This window comes from Punica granatum, chromosome 6, assembly GCF_007655135.1.
Source record: "Punica granatum isolate Tunisia-2019 chromosome 6, ASM765513v2, whole genome shotgun sequence".
Taxonomy (NCBI): Eukaryota; Viridiplantae; Streptophyta; class Magnoliopsida; order Myrtales; family Lythraceae; genus Punica; species Punica granatum.
This window is the reverse complement of record NC_045132.1, coordinates 5,768,826-5,783,004: the sequence shown is the minus strand read 5'-3', so window position 1 is coordinate 5,783,004 and position 14,179 is coordinate 5,768,826. Positions and strand designations below refer to the sequence as shown.

At 38.7% G+C, this 14,179-nt stretch overlaps 1 protein-coding gene across 1 annotated transcript; it reads left to right on the top strand.

Annotated features, from left to right (window-relative positions):
* The first annotated feature begins 6,126 nt into the window (after nt 1-6,126).
* On the top strand, nt 6,127-7,998 carry LOC116212540 (GATA transcription factor 5-like). Its single transcript, XM_031547205.1, has 3 exons — nt 6,127-6,350; nt 6,464-6,802; nt 6,998-7,998. Exons 1-3 carry the CDS (start codon nt 6,219-6,221, stop codon nt 7,676-7,678), a joined length of 1,152 nt encoding a protein of 383 aa, XP_031403065.1. The 5' UTR covers nt 6,127-6,218; the 3' UTR covers nt 7,679-7,998.
* Nucleotides 7,999-14,179: the final 6,181 nt, after the last annotated feature.

The window sequence follows — 14,179 nt, the reverse complement described above, 5'->3', positions numbered from 1 at the left end:
TAATGTACGAGTCGAGGCACCGATTGGGGTCCGAGAAATCTCTGCCCCCCGTGAGGAAGGCATGACCCCCAAGATCGGGTTAGTGTAACTAGGCAGCCCTCTTTCGCTTCCTCGAGGCGAGCAAGATGGAGGCGGCATCTTCATGGACGGAGGCGAATTGGCGGATTACGAGGAGGAGAACGGCAAAGAGGCTGCTGGTGGACTCGTCGGAGGTGAAGGAGAGAAGAGAAGAGGAAGGGAAGAGGAAGATGAGGGCCGGGAGCAGCTCAGAGATCAGTAACTTTACCTTTCTTTTTCTTTTCTTTTTCTTTTTTTATAGTTAGTAACTATTAACAGGGTCCGAGTACCGATTTCAGTTCCGGTTCTTGGTACCCTGTATGTAAGAACCGGAATCGGAACGGATTTTCACTGGTTTATTATTTTAATACCTGGATCTTACCCTATTTTTAATATGAGCTACCGGGACCTTACCCTAACGGGTAGGTTTCGACCGATTCCGGGTACACCAAGTATCCGTGCACACCCGGTATCCGTGCACACTCCTAGGTACAAGACAATCAAAATAATTAGTTTAGGATGTCTGTAAGTTGCCATGCTGGCATTTGCTCGATATGCAATAGTACGGACTGGTCTGAATGTCACATAAAACATGTTATGTTCAAGAACTTGAGATATAATTGGAATCACCTGAAAGGGGCAAAAAAATGCAGTTTCTTTTAATAAATTATAATATAGTTGGAAGGTTCCCAAAGGGTGGCTGCGAAGGGTCTGTCGTGGCTGCGTAAGTAGTATATATTACCTTTAATTTCACCGAGTAAGATAAATAATTAAGTAAAAGCTATAAAAATTGACAACATAGATTATGTGAAAAGAGCGCAAAATTATATGACAAAAAAATCGTGATTTAATTATATAATTTTATACTGTCCATCATGTGGGTAAACCAACTCTTCACCATCGGCTTCTTTAATCGCACCACATGTCCCATCTAATTCCTCATGCTAACGGTGTTACTCCTTTTATTTTTTTATTTTTTAATTATAATTTTATGACAATTACCTTACTTACAAAGATTAATTTCCTAATTCAATCACAATTCAGAAGGCAACATCTCATATAATATCCTACGAATATAACAAAGTCCATGTATATCTTCTTTTTTTACAACGTTCATTTGCTTTTTACGTTCATCGATTTCACATTCATTAGGGTTTTAGGGTTTTAGGATTTTTAGGATTTTAGGGCCTTAATTAAAATATAGAATGTACGCCACTCGGCATTCATAGACACGATACTTGAAATTTATATTTTTTTTATGAACGTTAAATCGATGGACGTAAAAAGACGAGAAGAAGATATACATAGGCTTTGTTATATTCGTAAGATATTATATGGGATATTGCCTTATGAATTATGGTTGAATTAGGAAATTAGTCTTTGTAACTAAGGCAATTGTCATAAAATTGTAATTACAAAATAAAAGAATTAAAGGACTAACACTGTTAGCAAGTTAGATGGGACACATGACATGATTAGAGAAGCCGACGGTGGAGAGTTGGTTTACATCGGCGGTGGACGGTATAAAAATCCTTAATTATATAGTTACGACATCTGATTATGCATAATAAAGGAAGTTGAGAATCAAACCCAAAATAAAAGAAGCTGAGATATTCAACGAGAGAAAATAAAATAAAATAAAGGAAGTTAACATTTGTTTGGAAGGATCGACTTGACCTTGTTCGCGAAGTATTTTCAGCAAATTTTGAATTTCTACATTGATAAAATATTCAGTAAATTTCGAATTTCTACACTGTTGAAATTCATAAAAACTCTATTGATCGGTGAACCTCATTCTCGAGAATTATCAATTCTTGTTAAACAATTTCCACTGCTCTTTGGGTAATTGACAAAGGTGCCCTCTGTGAGTTGTTCGCTATGCCGAATCGGAAGATTCTCAGCATTTCTCTTATGAATTAGGCGGTAGTTCTGATGGACAATAAAAGCCGGTCATGAATGTGAGTTTCAATGGGGTTATTGGCATAGGGATGATAAAAAACAGGTTTGGTCCCATGAGAGTGAGTGAATCATTTTAATGGGATGCTTTCGGGGACAAAAGCTGGTCCGATTGTATTCGTGAACTTGTCACCTTTACTGCTCCCTGCTGCTTCCTTTGCTTCCAAAGCATGTCATGTCCCACTCCCAGTCCCACTCCCTTGTTTGCTCACCATGATTGTGATTATGGTTATAGAGGGAAAATTTCACCCTCATCAGTTGTATATATATATATATAGCTATAAAACTAATTACTGCCTCGACAAAGAAGAATGATTACGAGGAGATATTTGAAGCTTAACAATATCATTGGTTAAAGCCCATAAGATTTTTATCGTGATTAGAAGTAGGCACTAGGAGTGTGCGGGTTCAAATATTCCTTCTTCTTTTTTTTTTCACGATATCTGAACCCTATCTTATAAATGACAGATTTTAAGAATTTGAAATCAGACTCTACCATGTTGAGTTTTGGAACCATAACCTACCCGGAACCTGTAAAATTCCTACTAGGCCTATAAGCGATTGGGCCCATCTCCAACCAAAAAGCTCGAGCTAATAGGTTGTGGTACACAATCTCTTATAAACTTGTGGAATTCCTTTTATATTTTTGATGTGGGACTTAACTCTCAACAACCGCCATCACGTGGCAACGTGTGGCTTTGACGCTTCACCTACACGTGTCACGTGGACTTGAACACCCGCCCTCAAGAACTGATTACGAGCCGGGACTGGATGACTACGAGCCGGAATTGAACTTCCGTGCTCGGGACTTAACCACGAGGTGGACTTTTTTTTACACCTCGGGCGAAAAGAGGGAGGATAATTGATAATAAGGCCACACTTGGGCCGGACTAAGATAAGACATACTTTGCTACCTCGAAACTAGACTTGGCATGATGTGAGCCCACATGTGTGTGCGAAAGCGTAATCCACTTTGATACTATGTAAAATTCCTACTAGGCCCATAAGCGATTGTGCCCATTTCCAACCAAAAAGCTCGAGCTGATAGGTTGTGAGATCCAATCCCATATAGACCACTCTATTTTCTTTTATGCTTCCGATGTGGGATTAACTTTTCCCAATTAATTTTTATATTCCCAACACCCGTCCTCACGTGGCACCGTGTGGTCTTTCTCATGATTTGCCTACATGGGCCACGTGAACCTTAACTGTCGGCCCTCAAGAACTTACCCTCGAGCCGGTCTCTCATCTCTTTCAAACTCGGGCCTTAACTGCCTCGAGGTGGGCTACTTCTTCCACACTCGGGCGAGGGGGATCAACTACTATGAGCCGGGCTTCTACTTCCGGTCTCAGACTTCACTGGCGTGGTGTGGGCTCTTGTGCATATGCGCTCCCAAGATCATTACCATGAGCTTTGATACCATCTTAAATTCTATCTGGCTTACATGGGCTTGGACTCAACTTTCAACTTAAAAGATCGAGTTAATAGGTTGTGGTACACAATCTCTTATAAACTTGTGGAATTCCTTTTATATTTTCGATGTGGGACTTAACTCTCAACAGAACCTACCACATGTTTCGAGTACTCTGTTGGAACATGTAAATTTTTTTTATCTCACTAAATAAAATCGAAAATGTTTCGTCCATAATCATTAATCACGCAAAAAATGTCGACATAAATTTAGATTTTTTTTAATTAGTGACTATATTTTTTAAATAGAGAAATATCTGAATATAACTATATATATAGTGAGGAAAATTATTAATCGAGTCCGACTATCGGTTCCGATTCTAGGTACCCTATATGCAAGAATCGAAAACTGGTTCCGTATTTTAATACTTGGATTCTACTCTATTTTTAATATGAGCTGCACGAACCCCACTCTAACCTATAGATTCTGATCGGTTTCAGGTATACCCGGTATTTGTGTACACCCCTAGGCACATATAGATGGCCAATTAAATTGAACACTTAAAAGGATGATAATATAATTTAATGGCAAATTAAACTTTTACTGGATATTTTTTTTTTGTGTTCGTCCTGCTATTCAGAAGCCTAATGGGCTTTCGACTAATCCGGTTAAGCTGAGTCGGCCTACTAAAAAGTAAAACTCTCCAAATGTGGATTTTTTCTATTTACAATACTCGAACATGAGATCTTACTTAAGGGAACAAGTGTCGAACCGATTGGACCAACCCACTTTGGTTTTTACTGGATAAACTTTACTAGTAATATAGAGGTTTAAAACTCACTGGAAGCACATCTTGATCAGGATCATGCCGACACTCAAATGGAAATTAGTTTCAGCTAATAAACTGAGAATATCATATGACTAAAAAAAAAACATATTTATATATTATGATTATTCTTCTGTGCAATTTATCAACTGAAGGCATGGTGCGGTGCAATTTCGTGACGATTCATGGAGGATATTGACTGCAACATCAGACAGTTGAGTATTCGCTAATTATCCTCAAAGCTACTATTAGCCACTTAGAAGCAAACGTTGGCAACGATCGAATCGAGCTCAATGAGTTGTACGCATATCTAATGCCGTTGCACACCTCATAATATCATATGAATAGCTAAGTGAATATGTTGCGTGGATATTGGCGGAATCCTATACTTGGATTGAGCTGGGCAAAGACCCCAATGATTTTCATTTTCGGGATGGATTGGAACTCGTGTTTTCATCACTGATGTTCATGTTTTCCTTCATGTTTCAGATATGCCCAAATAACGTGAATCCCTGTCATCAATTTGCATCGGTTAGTTCTTCACGAGCCAAATCAGGTGATCGATCAAATGTCCCCTGAAAAGTCGGTCTCTATGTCAAAATGAATTTTTAGTTTCAGTCGCTGTTATTATTTAAATTAGTATGTTCCACCGAGAAGATGGAGTTCGACGTGGACCCAATCTTGACCTCGACGATATGTCCGGTATAGAAACCCCAACAAATACCAAATTTTCTAGAAAGGAAAGACCAGTCTAATGAGGAATTAAACTCCATGCATATTCTTTCAGTAAGGAATTCTTATTAGGCATAATTTTGAACAAATTACGCGGGGAAGGAATGCCCGTAACGGAGCCGAAATGAGCGGCTAACAACGCGGTGGCCGAGAAATATCACCTTAAATTAATCAAAGCTATGGCCCCAAATCCTTCCCATTTAAGCCAAAAAAAAAATAAATCACAATAAAGCATAGCAAAAACAAAACAAAATAAAACAAAATAATGGAAACGGGTGGCCCCTCCTCCTCTTGGATATTAACGAACATAGTTCTTGTCTTGGTAGGCCGGAAATGTTCAAATTTTGAAAATTTGAATGGTAATTACTCAACAATTTGAAAAGGAGTTACTTCAAATGTTTGTTAAAAGAAAAATCTTGAAAGATTTTTTCTCATAATAAAATGAAGAGAAAAAAATCATAAACCACTAACCACGTACTAACGCGATTATTTATCCATTTGCTACGATTGACACCATCATCATGTAGTCCTTGGTTTCAGAAAGATATTTAAAGCATAAAACTCATATATATTTCTAAAAAGTTATTTAGCATTTATGCAAAGAGTCATTTAGGCGTAATCCCAAAAAAGAGAGCATCAAAGAGAAGGAAATAGAGAATGAGAACATTCATCTTATATTCATCAAGAAAAGAAAATTTCAAGTTTGAACTAATGGTTAAAAAAGAAATTCATGCATTCTCTCGATTCTATGTTCGAGATCCCTTGAGATTACTAAAATGCCTTTGTCAAAATTATTCATTTCATGCTCCATCAAAAGTTTACGAGTCTTAGGAGATTAATTGGACAAAATTCGAACACTTTAGGGTTAGAAAAAAAAATCATCAAATAGAAAAATCTAAATTGGTATTTTTTTAATTAAAATTGAGAAAAAGAGAAACGGGGTTACTTTCGAGGAAGGGGCAATCATTGTAATTCAAGACAAAAAAATTAAAATCTTATTATTTTTTTTATAAATTTAAGAAAAGCGCGTGCACCGTTATCCATGGAATTTCAAACGTATGTATGGACAGACACGCTAAAAAAACGAAATACGTAGGGCGGGACGATATATATACTCTCGTTTATACTAACAACAAAAAAAAAAAGGTTGAGAAACTGAAAAAACAAAAAAAGGAAGAAAAGAAAAAGGGGAAAAGGGAAAACAGGCAGGCAGGTTGCCCCCTCCCCCTTAATCAATGCTTTACCGAACTTCTCATCACCCTTCTTCTTCCTCCTCTTCTCCTCCGTTTCATTTCTATCCCTTTCTCTCTGCAACCACCCTACCCTCTCCTCATTTTCACCATCCTCACCCTCTCTTATCTTCTAAGGTATAAAGCAGTTTCCATTTGATTTTCTTTTTATGTTTTTTGGGGGAAGAAAAGAAACCGTCTTCTTGGCTTTTTACGAGGTATAAGAATCGTGGGTTTTCGTTCAATTCTAGGTTGGAACGGAAATGGAATGCGTTGAGGCCGCGGCTCTCAAGACCAGTCTCCGGAGGGACAGCTTCGGCGGGAGGGGTAGCCCTCACCCTCAGGCGTTCTTCGTGGACGAGTTTAATGCGCCCGCGCCCTGTGGGGTCCCTTCCGACGACTTCTCCGTCGACGAACTGCTCGACTTTTCCAACGAGAATGGGTTCGTCGACGAAGGGAAAGAAGAAGAAGAACGGCGTGTACAAGATGGAGAAGCAGAACAGAGCAACAACGACGGGAAGGCTTCTGTCTCGGGCTTCTGTGAAATGGACGATTTCCCGGCTGTTCCCGCCGGCGACCTCAGCGTTCCGGTACCCTGTTCTTTTGTTTCTTCTTTTTGTTGGAAAATTGTTAATTTTGGAGCAATTGCATGTCGGAATTCGTGAATTGGCTTGTTGGGTTTCCGTCTATTAGTCGGAATTTGGACGTAATTATTTTCAAAATCCGTTTTTTTTTTGGTTTTGTTTTGGGGATGGCATTTGATTAAAGGTGCAATTTTTGTGCAGGCCGACGACGCGGCGGACCTCGAATGGCTCTCGCACTTCGTGGAGGACTCCTCGGAGTACTCGGCACCGTTCCCCGCCGGAATGTTGCCGGAGAAGCCTCGGAGCCATCAAGGCAGCGAGAACTGGGCGAAGCCGGAGAAGCCTGGTTCAGAGAGGCCCTACTTCACAACCCCTGTTCCCGCCAAAGCAAGGAGCAAGCGGGCCCGGACCGGCGGCTGGGTCTGGTCCCTCGGTTCGCCATCGCTTTCGGAGTCTTCTGCCACGAGCTCCTCGTCGTCCTCCACCACCTCCAGCTCCCCTTCGAGCCCCTGGCTCCTGTGCACGAACTTCGGCCTAATCGAGCCGGTGTACGGCAAGCCGCCGGCCAAGAAGCCGAAGAGGAAATTGAAGCAGCCGGCCCAGGGTCCTGGGATGGGGCAACCCCCGAGGCGATGCAGCCACTGCGGGGTCCAGAAGACCCCGCAGTGGCGGGCGGGTCCCCTTGGGGCGAAGACCCTATGCAACGCGTGTGGGGTGCGGTTCAAGTCGGGCCGGCTGCTGCCGGAGTACCGGCCTGCTTGCAGCCCGACGTTCTCGAGCGAGCTCCACTCGAACCATCACCGGAAGGTGCTGGAGATGCGGCGGAAGAAGGAGATGTTGTCGGGTCCACCCGAGTCCGCCTTGGCGGTGCCCAGTTTTTGAAGGAAGAGAAGAGATAGGTTTGACGGTAATTGTAGGTGGGGGGGATAGCGGTTTGATTAGGACGGGCTCGGGTCGGGTCGGGTCGGTCCCGCCCGTAAGAGTTATTAGGTTTTAGTCAGGGTTTAATATTTTTCCTTTTTATCCAACCTCGAGGTGGGTGCGGTAGGTGATGTGTAACAAAACCCTTTTTCTTTCTTGTAGTTTCTTGTTAATCTTTCTTCTTTACCAATTTTATTTTATTTATTTTTTCGGTGTGCATCTTGATATTCGAGAATGCAACGGATTTCGACTAATTCAATTTGAGTAAGGTCAATTCACTATGGGATAAAGTTCATTTAATCATCATGGATTTTTTTTTTATTTACAAAACTCAAACTTAAAATGTTATTTAAAAATAATAAGCGGTGAAGTGTTTGAATCAGTTACTGCTGATCTAATTTGATTTAATTTAATCTCGACCTTTACAAATTCCAAAATTAAAAATTGTTGGTATAAGGGGGGAATTTTACGTTATTTCTTCTTGGGGGAGTGAGGTGCGTTGCCTTCCAAAAGAAAGATGGGGACTTTTTGTTTGGAAAGCATCAACCTTTGTTTCCTTGGCCGTTGAGAAGCAAACGATTATGACAACGTCTATTTTGTAGCATTACATCTTGAGAAAAGTGACGAATTTCTCTGCATATAGTGTAATTATTTGCAAATAAGAAGCTTCCTATATATGGGATTTCGAATTTTTGTCGTAGTGATGGCGTCCAAAATCTATATGAACCGTATGATATGCAATCGCGTGATATAAACACCATGAGCATGTTTTCGCAGGAAACACCATGAGCATGTTTTCGCAGGAAGCAAATGTAAGTTGACGATGCTGCTTATTCGCACTTCAATTTATGCGTTGTGTTTTCAGCAATGCGAAAAGAAACCGAGGGTCTGAAATTGCTATCTATCGTGTTGGTGTGGGAGGGGAAGTTGCATGTTTCAGTATCATCTGTCGATGTTGACAAGGTTTTGATATTGATGCTGATACGGAAATGCACCTTCACGCCTGGCTCCTAAATTTGTCCTAATCTCGTACGTTGGGTAAGAGCAATTTCCTATAAATGCAATTCAGGAAGCAAGGCATAAGAAAGTAGTATATCGTGGAATTTTGGTTAATGATGTTACTTCCCATCTAATATATACTTTTGTACGTCCTCGTATTCATTGTGCAACAGTGCGTTGGATAGAATAATGATGAGGACATATGCCTAAAATCAGCCATATTTAGGTTATTTAGAACAGAAATTGTTCGTTCTGAAATTACCCTCAATAGTTTGTCAGGAAAATGTTCAGATTAGGACAACTTGACGGCGTCAATGGTGAGATAATGATTTGTACTATATTGAAACAACTTTAAAATATTTTGTACCATCAAGTAGCAAAAAAAAAAAAAACTTTTTGTACCATATTGAAACATTTGTAAAACATTTTGGACTATCAATGCAATTTACCCTTATTTTTATGAGATACTATTCTATCTCTAATTCAATAGTTGACAAGTATAACTACCTGTTTTATGCAATTGAATATCATTTACATATTATAATATCTTGATACAGATATCCCACAATCTCTATAAATACTTTCCAAGCATGGTTATTAAATTCTCGAATCAATTCGTAAATTTGTACGAATTTAAGTATCTACAGGGTGCATTCGAATTGATTCAGATCAAATTCGGAATTGGTTGCAAATTCGATAGATTCTCAAATAAATTCTTGAGATTCGGTAGATTCGTGAGTCCATCGAATCTATATTCACTTTTCAAAGGAAAATCTCAGGAATCTCGGGTCAGCCCAATCCAATAAATTATATGTCGGCCCAAAACATTCTTCAAGTTCAATTAAATAATTAGATCAGATTCAAAATTATTTCCCTTTGCCTTTTCTTTTATTCAAAACTCTACTTGTCATGCATAGAGGTTTCAGAACCCCCAAATAAAAAAGTTTTCCAGCCTTCCCTTGTTCTTTCTTGCCGTCACACGATCACAAATGCCAATCGCTGGTGGCTGCCCGTGAATTCCCGTCTACCATCCCCCAATTCTCGTCTTGAATAGCTTGTGACCATGAGTTCACGTATCGTGCGGAATTTGCTTGGACTATTTTGGATTTATATGGATTTATATTTATATTTACAATATGTTTATGTATTCAAATTTAATTTATTTTATGAGTAAGCAATATATATACAATGTCCATGCCTAAACTTACATGATTTGTAAATTCACGAATTTATGAATCGAATTTACGAATCGAATCTACAAGCGTCCCACCGAATCTATGCAAATTCCGAATTTGATAACCTTACTTCCAGGTACTCATAAACCCTAAATTCACTTCTTCTTCATTTTTTCGATACATTCTCATTTTTAAGTATCGGAGTGGGAAATTATAATTCCTTCTCGATCTACCCTCTTGCAGGTCATTCGTGGAACACATGAGGAAGCTACATGATCAAGATGCAAAAACTGAGACCCTAACATTGGCGCCGTCTTTGGGAAACAACACGAAAGGTTATTTGCATCGGTTGTTTTCTACCTCTACGAAGAAATGATGGTTCTAACTAGAAGTGCGACAAACTCTGAAGTCGGGAATGACAGGTCTCGGAGGGCTCCAAACCCTTTGCAGCAGGTCACAACAAACATCCCAGCGTAGTTGGTTCGTCAAGATCTGCCACTGCCACAACACGACCCGAACGCAGTATGATTGCATCAACTAGCACCTAGCACCCGAGCAGCGGTGGAGGCAATCATCATGACCTTTTAGAATTCTCGGGTTAACCTAAAAGGACATGCAACGACGAACCAATGGCTGAACCAAGCAAAGGATGATGCCGTCTCTTCCAAGCGTCGGCCTAAATTCCCCTGCGAAGGGGACTCTAAGAAGCTGCCCATTGACATACATTTGCTGGTCAAAATTTCTCTTGGACCGGTTGCGGCTCTTTCTCCGAAGTATGTCTAGACATGGAAGAAGAAGGAGCATATAGGTGAGAAAAGAAAGAAACCTCATGAAGGCATATCAAGTGAGAAGCGGTCACTCTTCCAATTTGAGACGCTTACACCTCTCAATATACCTAGGACAACTATCCTCCAAGAGATGGAGCAACTCGGCCTAGCGAAGCCCCCACGGCTGAAAAAATATAAGTCTTTGGGTAAGAACTTAGATTAATATTACAGGTTTCACAAGGCGTGTAGTTACGATAGTGAACGTTGTCACGTGTTCAAATTTGAAATTGAGAAGCTAATCCGACAAGAACATCTCAAGTCCTTTGTCTAAAGTGAACCCCTTTATGATTGCGAGCAGAGGGACGCACGCGAGGATACTCTGCAAGGAGTGATTAGTCAAGCTATTAAGATATTATCACAATTCATAGTCTTTTCTTTTTTGATTGTTAGAGATATTTTAGGATGAAATGTGTCTATGGTTATTGTGATCAATGAACATTTATTTGAATTACGAGGCTTGTGTTTAACTTCTTATGTATAAAAAGCGACGCACTTGAACATCTCCCTTCAATAGGGAGGCTACAATTCCAACAACAATCCTAGGCACAAAAAAAGTCCATAAATTTAGTACAATGATATATAAATTCTAATATAGCTAATAAAAGGCACGAGAAGTCTCACTATGAGAATTGAACATGAATATTCTAATTATCAAGCAAGTGCATGTACGACTGTATAACAAAAAAAAATGGCAATTATTATCGTTTCCCATTTTATTACTCACCCAACTACAAGAAATTCTCATTGTTTTACTGAAAAAGAATATATATCCACACACATATATATAATATGTGAAAAGGGGAGTAAAGGAATCTAAAAAATATGAAGGCCATACCTGCCCCCAAAAAAAAAAAAATACATGAAGACCATAGGCCAAATCACTATTTTTGTGACTGACTTGTCGCATGACATGGAGAGCTAGTTCCAAGGAAATAAAATACCAAACTTATCAATATGACCTTATTATGATTTTCTACGTAAATCAAATAATATATCAAACACTTGCCATCAAGATGAGTGCAGTAAACTGCTCATCTTACGCAAACAAACTCCGACAATTGAATGATGAGTATTCGATCGAATTTGATGATGGTAGGAACTCCTTGGCCCAAAAATAACCACGAGTCGACATGCGCTTGTTTTGCCTAATGATCATAGAAGGAAAAAGAACGACTTGAGCATTTTGGCTTTATAGATTGAGAAATAAATATTTGACTTGAGGTTTGCTACCTGCAGAGATCGAAAAATTGGTGTAAACCTTTGTGACTTCAGAGGCTGAGGAGGTTACCAATGGCCCAATCATCATGTTTTGATATCATGAAGAAAATGAAGTATAATGTGAGAAGAGAGAGTAAAGATACGGAAAATACGTGGGGGCCATTGTGAAAGTAAATAATTTATCATTATGACTCGCAGATCGTATAATATAAAAAACTCGCCTATAAGTTATAGAAAATTCCAAAGATATTAATTACCTAATTGATTAATACGATTATATAATGAGTTTGTAACATTTACGTACACTTTTCATCACCTACGAAATTTCTGACATTTATGCAAGAAACTCTCTACTTAATTTGACTTTACTTTATCTTTAATTCAATAATACAATTATTATTTTTTTATCTTCTTCTTAATAAAAAAATAAATTTTCTCACTTACTTTTTCTTAACTATTATTTAATTCAATTTTTTAATACTATATTCTCTCAACTACTCATTACTTTTTTTAATAATTTAACAACACAATCCTTATTTTTTTTTATCTTCATCCTCAATTTAATTATTGTAACTCCACTTAAATATATATAAATATTGAACTCCACTCCATCAGAAGTAACAGTCTACTGGACTTAAGTTCTAGCAGGTACCTATCCGTTTACATTAATGAATTCTCATAAGCAACTATCATATATTGATTACCTTTTACCACGGATCATGTCCAAAATCTACAGACTTACTGATATCACTAATTTGCCACTTGGTGATTTCATGACTAGGAACATCCAACTTAATAATGCACTATATTCAGGTAACTAAGTAATTTCGTTTACAATGCATCATTATAATATAATAACTGAATAATTCCAACACATTGTCAATGGGTTAATTGCACCAATAGTTCAAAAAGTTTCATAAAAGTTATAGGTTGGTCCAAAAAATTTTTTTGGTAACTTATTGGTACATTAAATTTCAAAACCGTTTCAATATAGTGCATTCCATTATCTCACGCTTGATGCCGTTAGCTATTACTGACGTGGTAGATATTATGCGTCGCTTTTATCATTCATAACCAATTATAGTGCGCTCCATCATAAAATTTTAAAAAATAAAAATATAGAAAAATATTTAAATAAAAATAATGAAAATACGAAAAAATTCAATTAAAAAATATTTTCTCTCTCATCTGTTTGTCCACTCCCTCTTTTCTTTCTCTTCTCTCTCTCTCTCTCTCCCCTCTCCCCCACCCCGATCTCTCTATCCATTCTCTCCTCACTCTCTTTTTTCTCTCTATCCCTCTGTTTCATCTTTTCCCGCAACCCCCAATTTCCCCCCTTTTTGCCGCCACCCCGTCACTTCGAACAACCCGAGATTCCGGTGGGTCTTTTGTCTCCCGTGATTCTTCCTCCCATTTTCTTTCCATTTGGTCGAATCGGGTTGGAAGTTGAAAGTCGAGCAGAGGAAGAGGACAGAGAAACTTGGCCGAAACTCAACCCATTAGTTGACCTTCTGAGATCGAACTCGATCTGGCCAATTGAGTTGAATTTCCACCACGCCGTTGAGGCCCTTTCCCGGGCCAAAGCACCCCCATGTGGGTGAACTCCCTAGGCATTGGCTGAGTCGAGATCGGGATGTCGAGGGTGGCAGGACAGAGAGGAGAGACATAGAGGAGAGAGAACACAAAGAGAAGGGAGAGATGTGAGAGAGAGGAGAGAGAAAGACAGAGAAGATAGAAAAGGAGGAGAGAGAAAAGAGAGGAGAGGGGAGAGAGAAGAGAAGAAATTACTTTTCTCTTATTTTTTGTTTTTAAAAAATTTAGATTTGTTTTTATTTATTATTTATTATTTTTAAATTAAAAACAAATTTTTTATTTTAAAATTTGAGCCACATTAGATAAACACTGACATGTAATAAGTCACGTTAGTATCGAACTAACGGCATCAAGCATGAAATGACGACATGCATTATCTTGAAACGGTTTTGAAACTGAAAGTACCAATAAGTTACCAAAAAAACTTTTGGGACCAATCTATAACCTTTATGAAACTTTTTGGATCATTGATACAATTAACCCATCATCAATATATGTGTCTGATTATTGTTTTCTATAAGGACATCACCAAAGGCTACTGTGTGCAAGGGATTTGATGCTCTCGTGGACTTCTCATAAAGTATTCATGTCGCATTTGCTCATACTAACTATTAACTATTGGGGTCTGATAATATAATTGACTAGATACT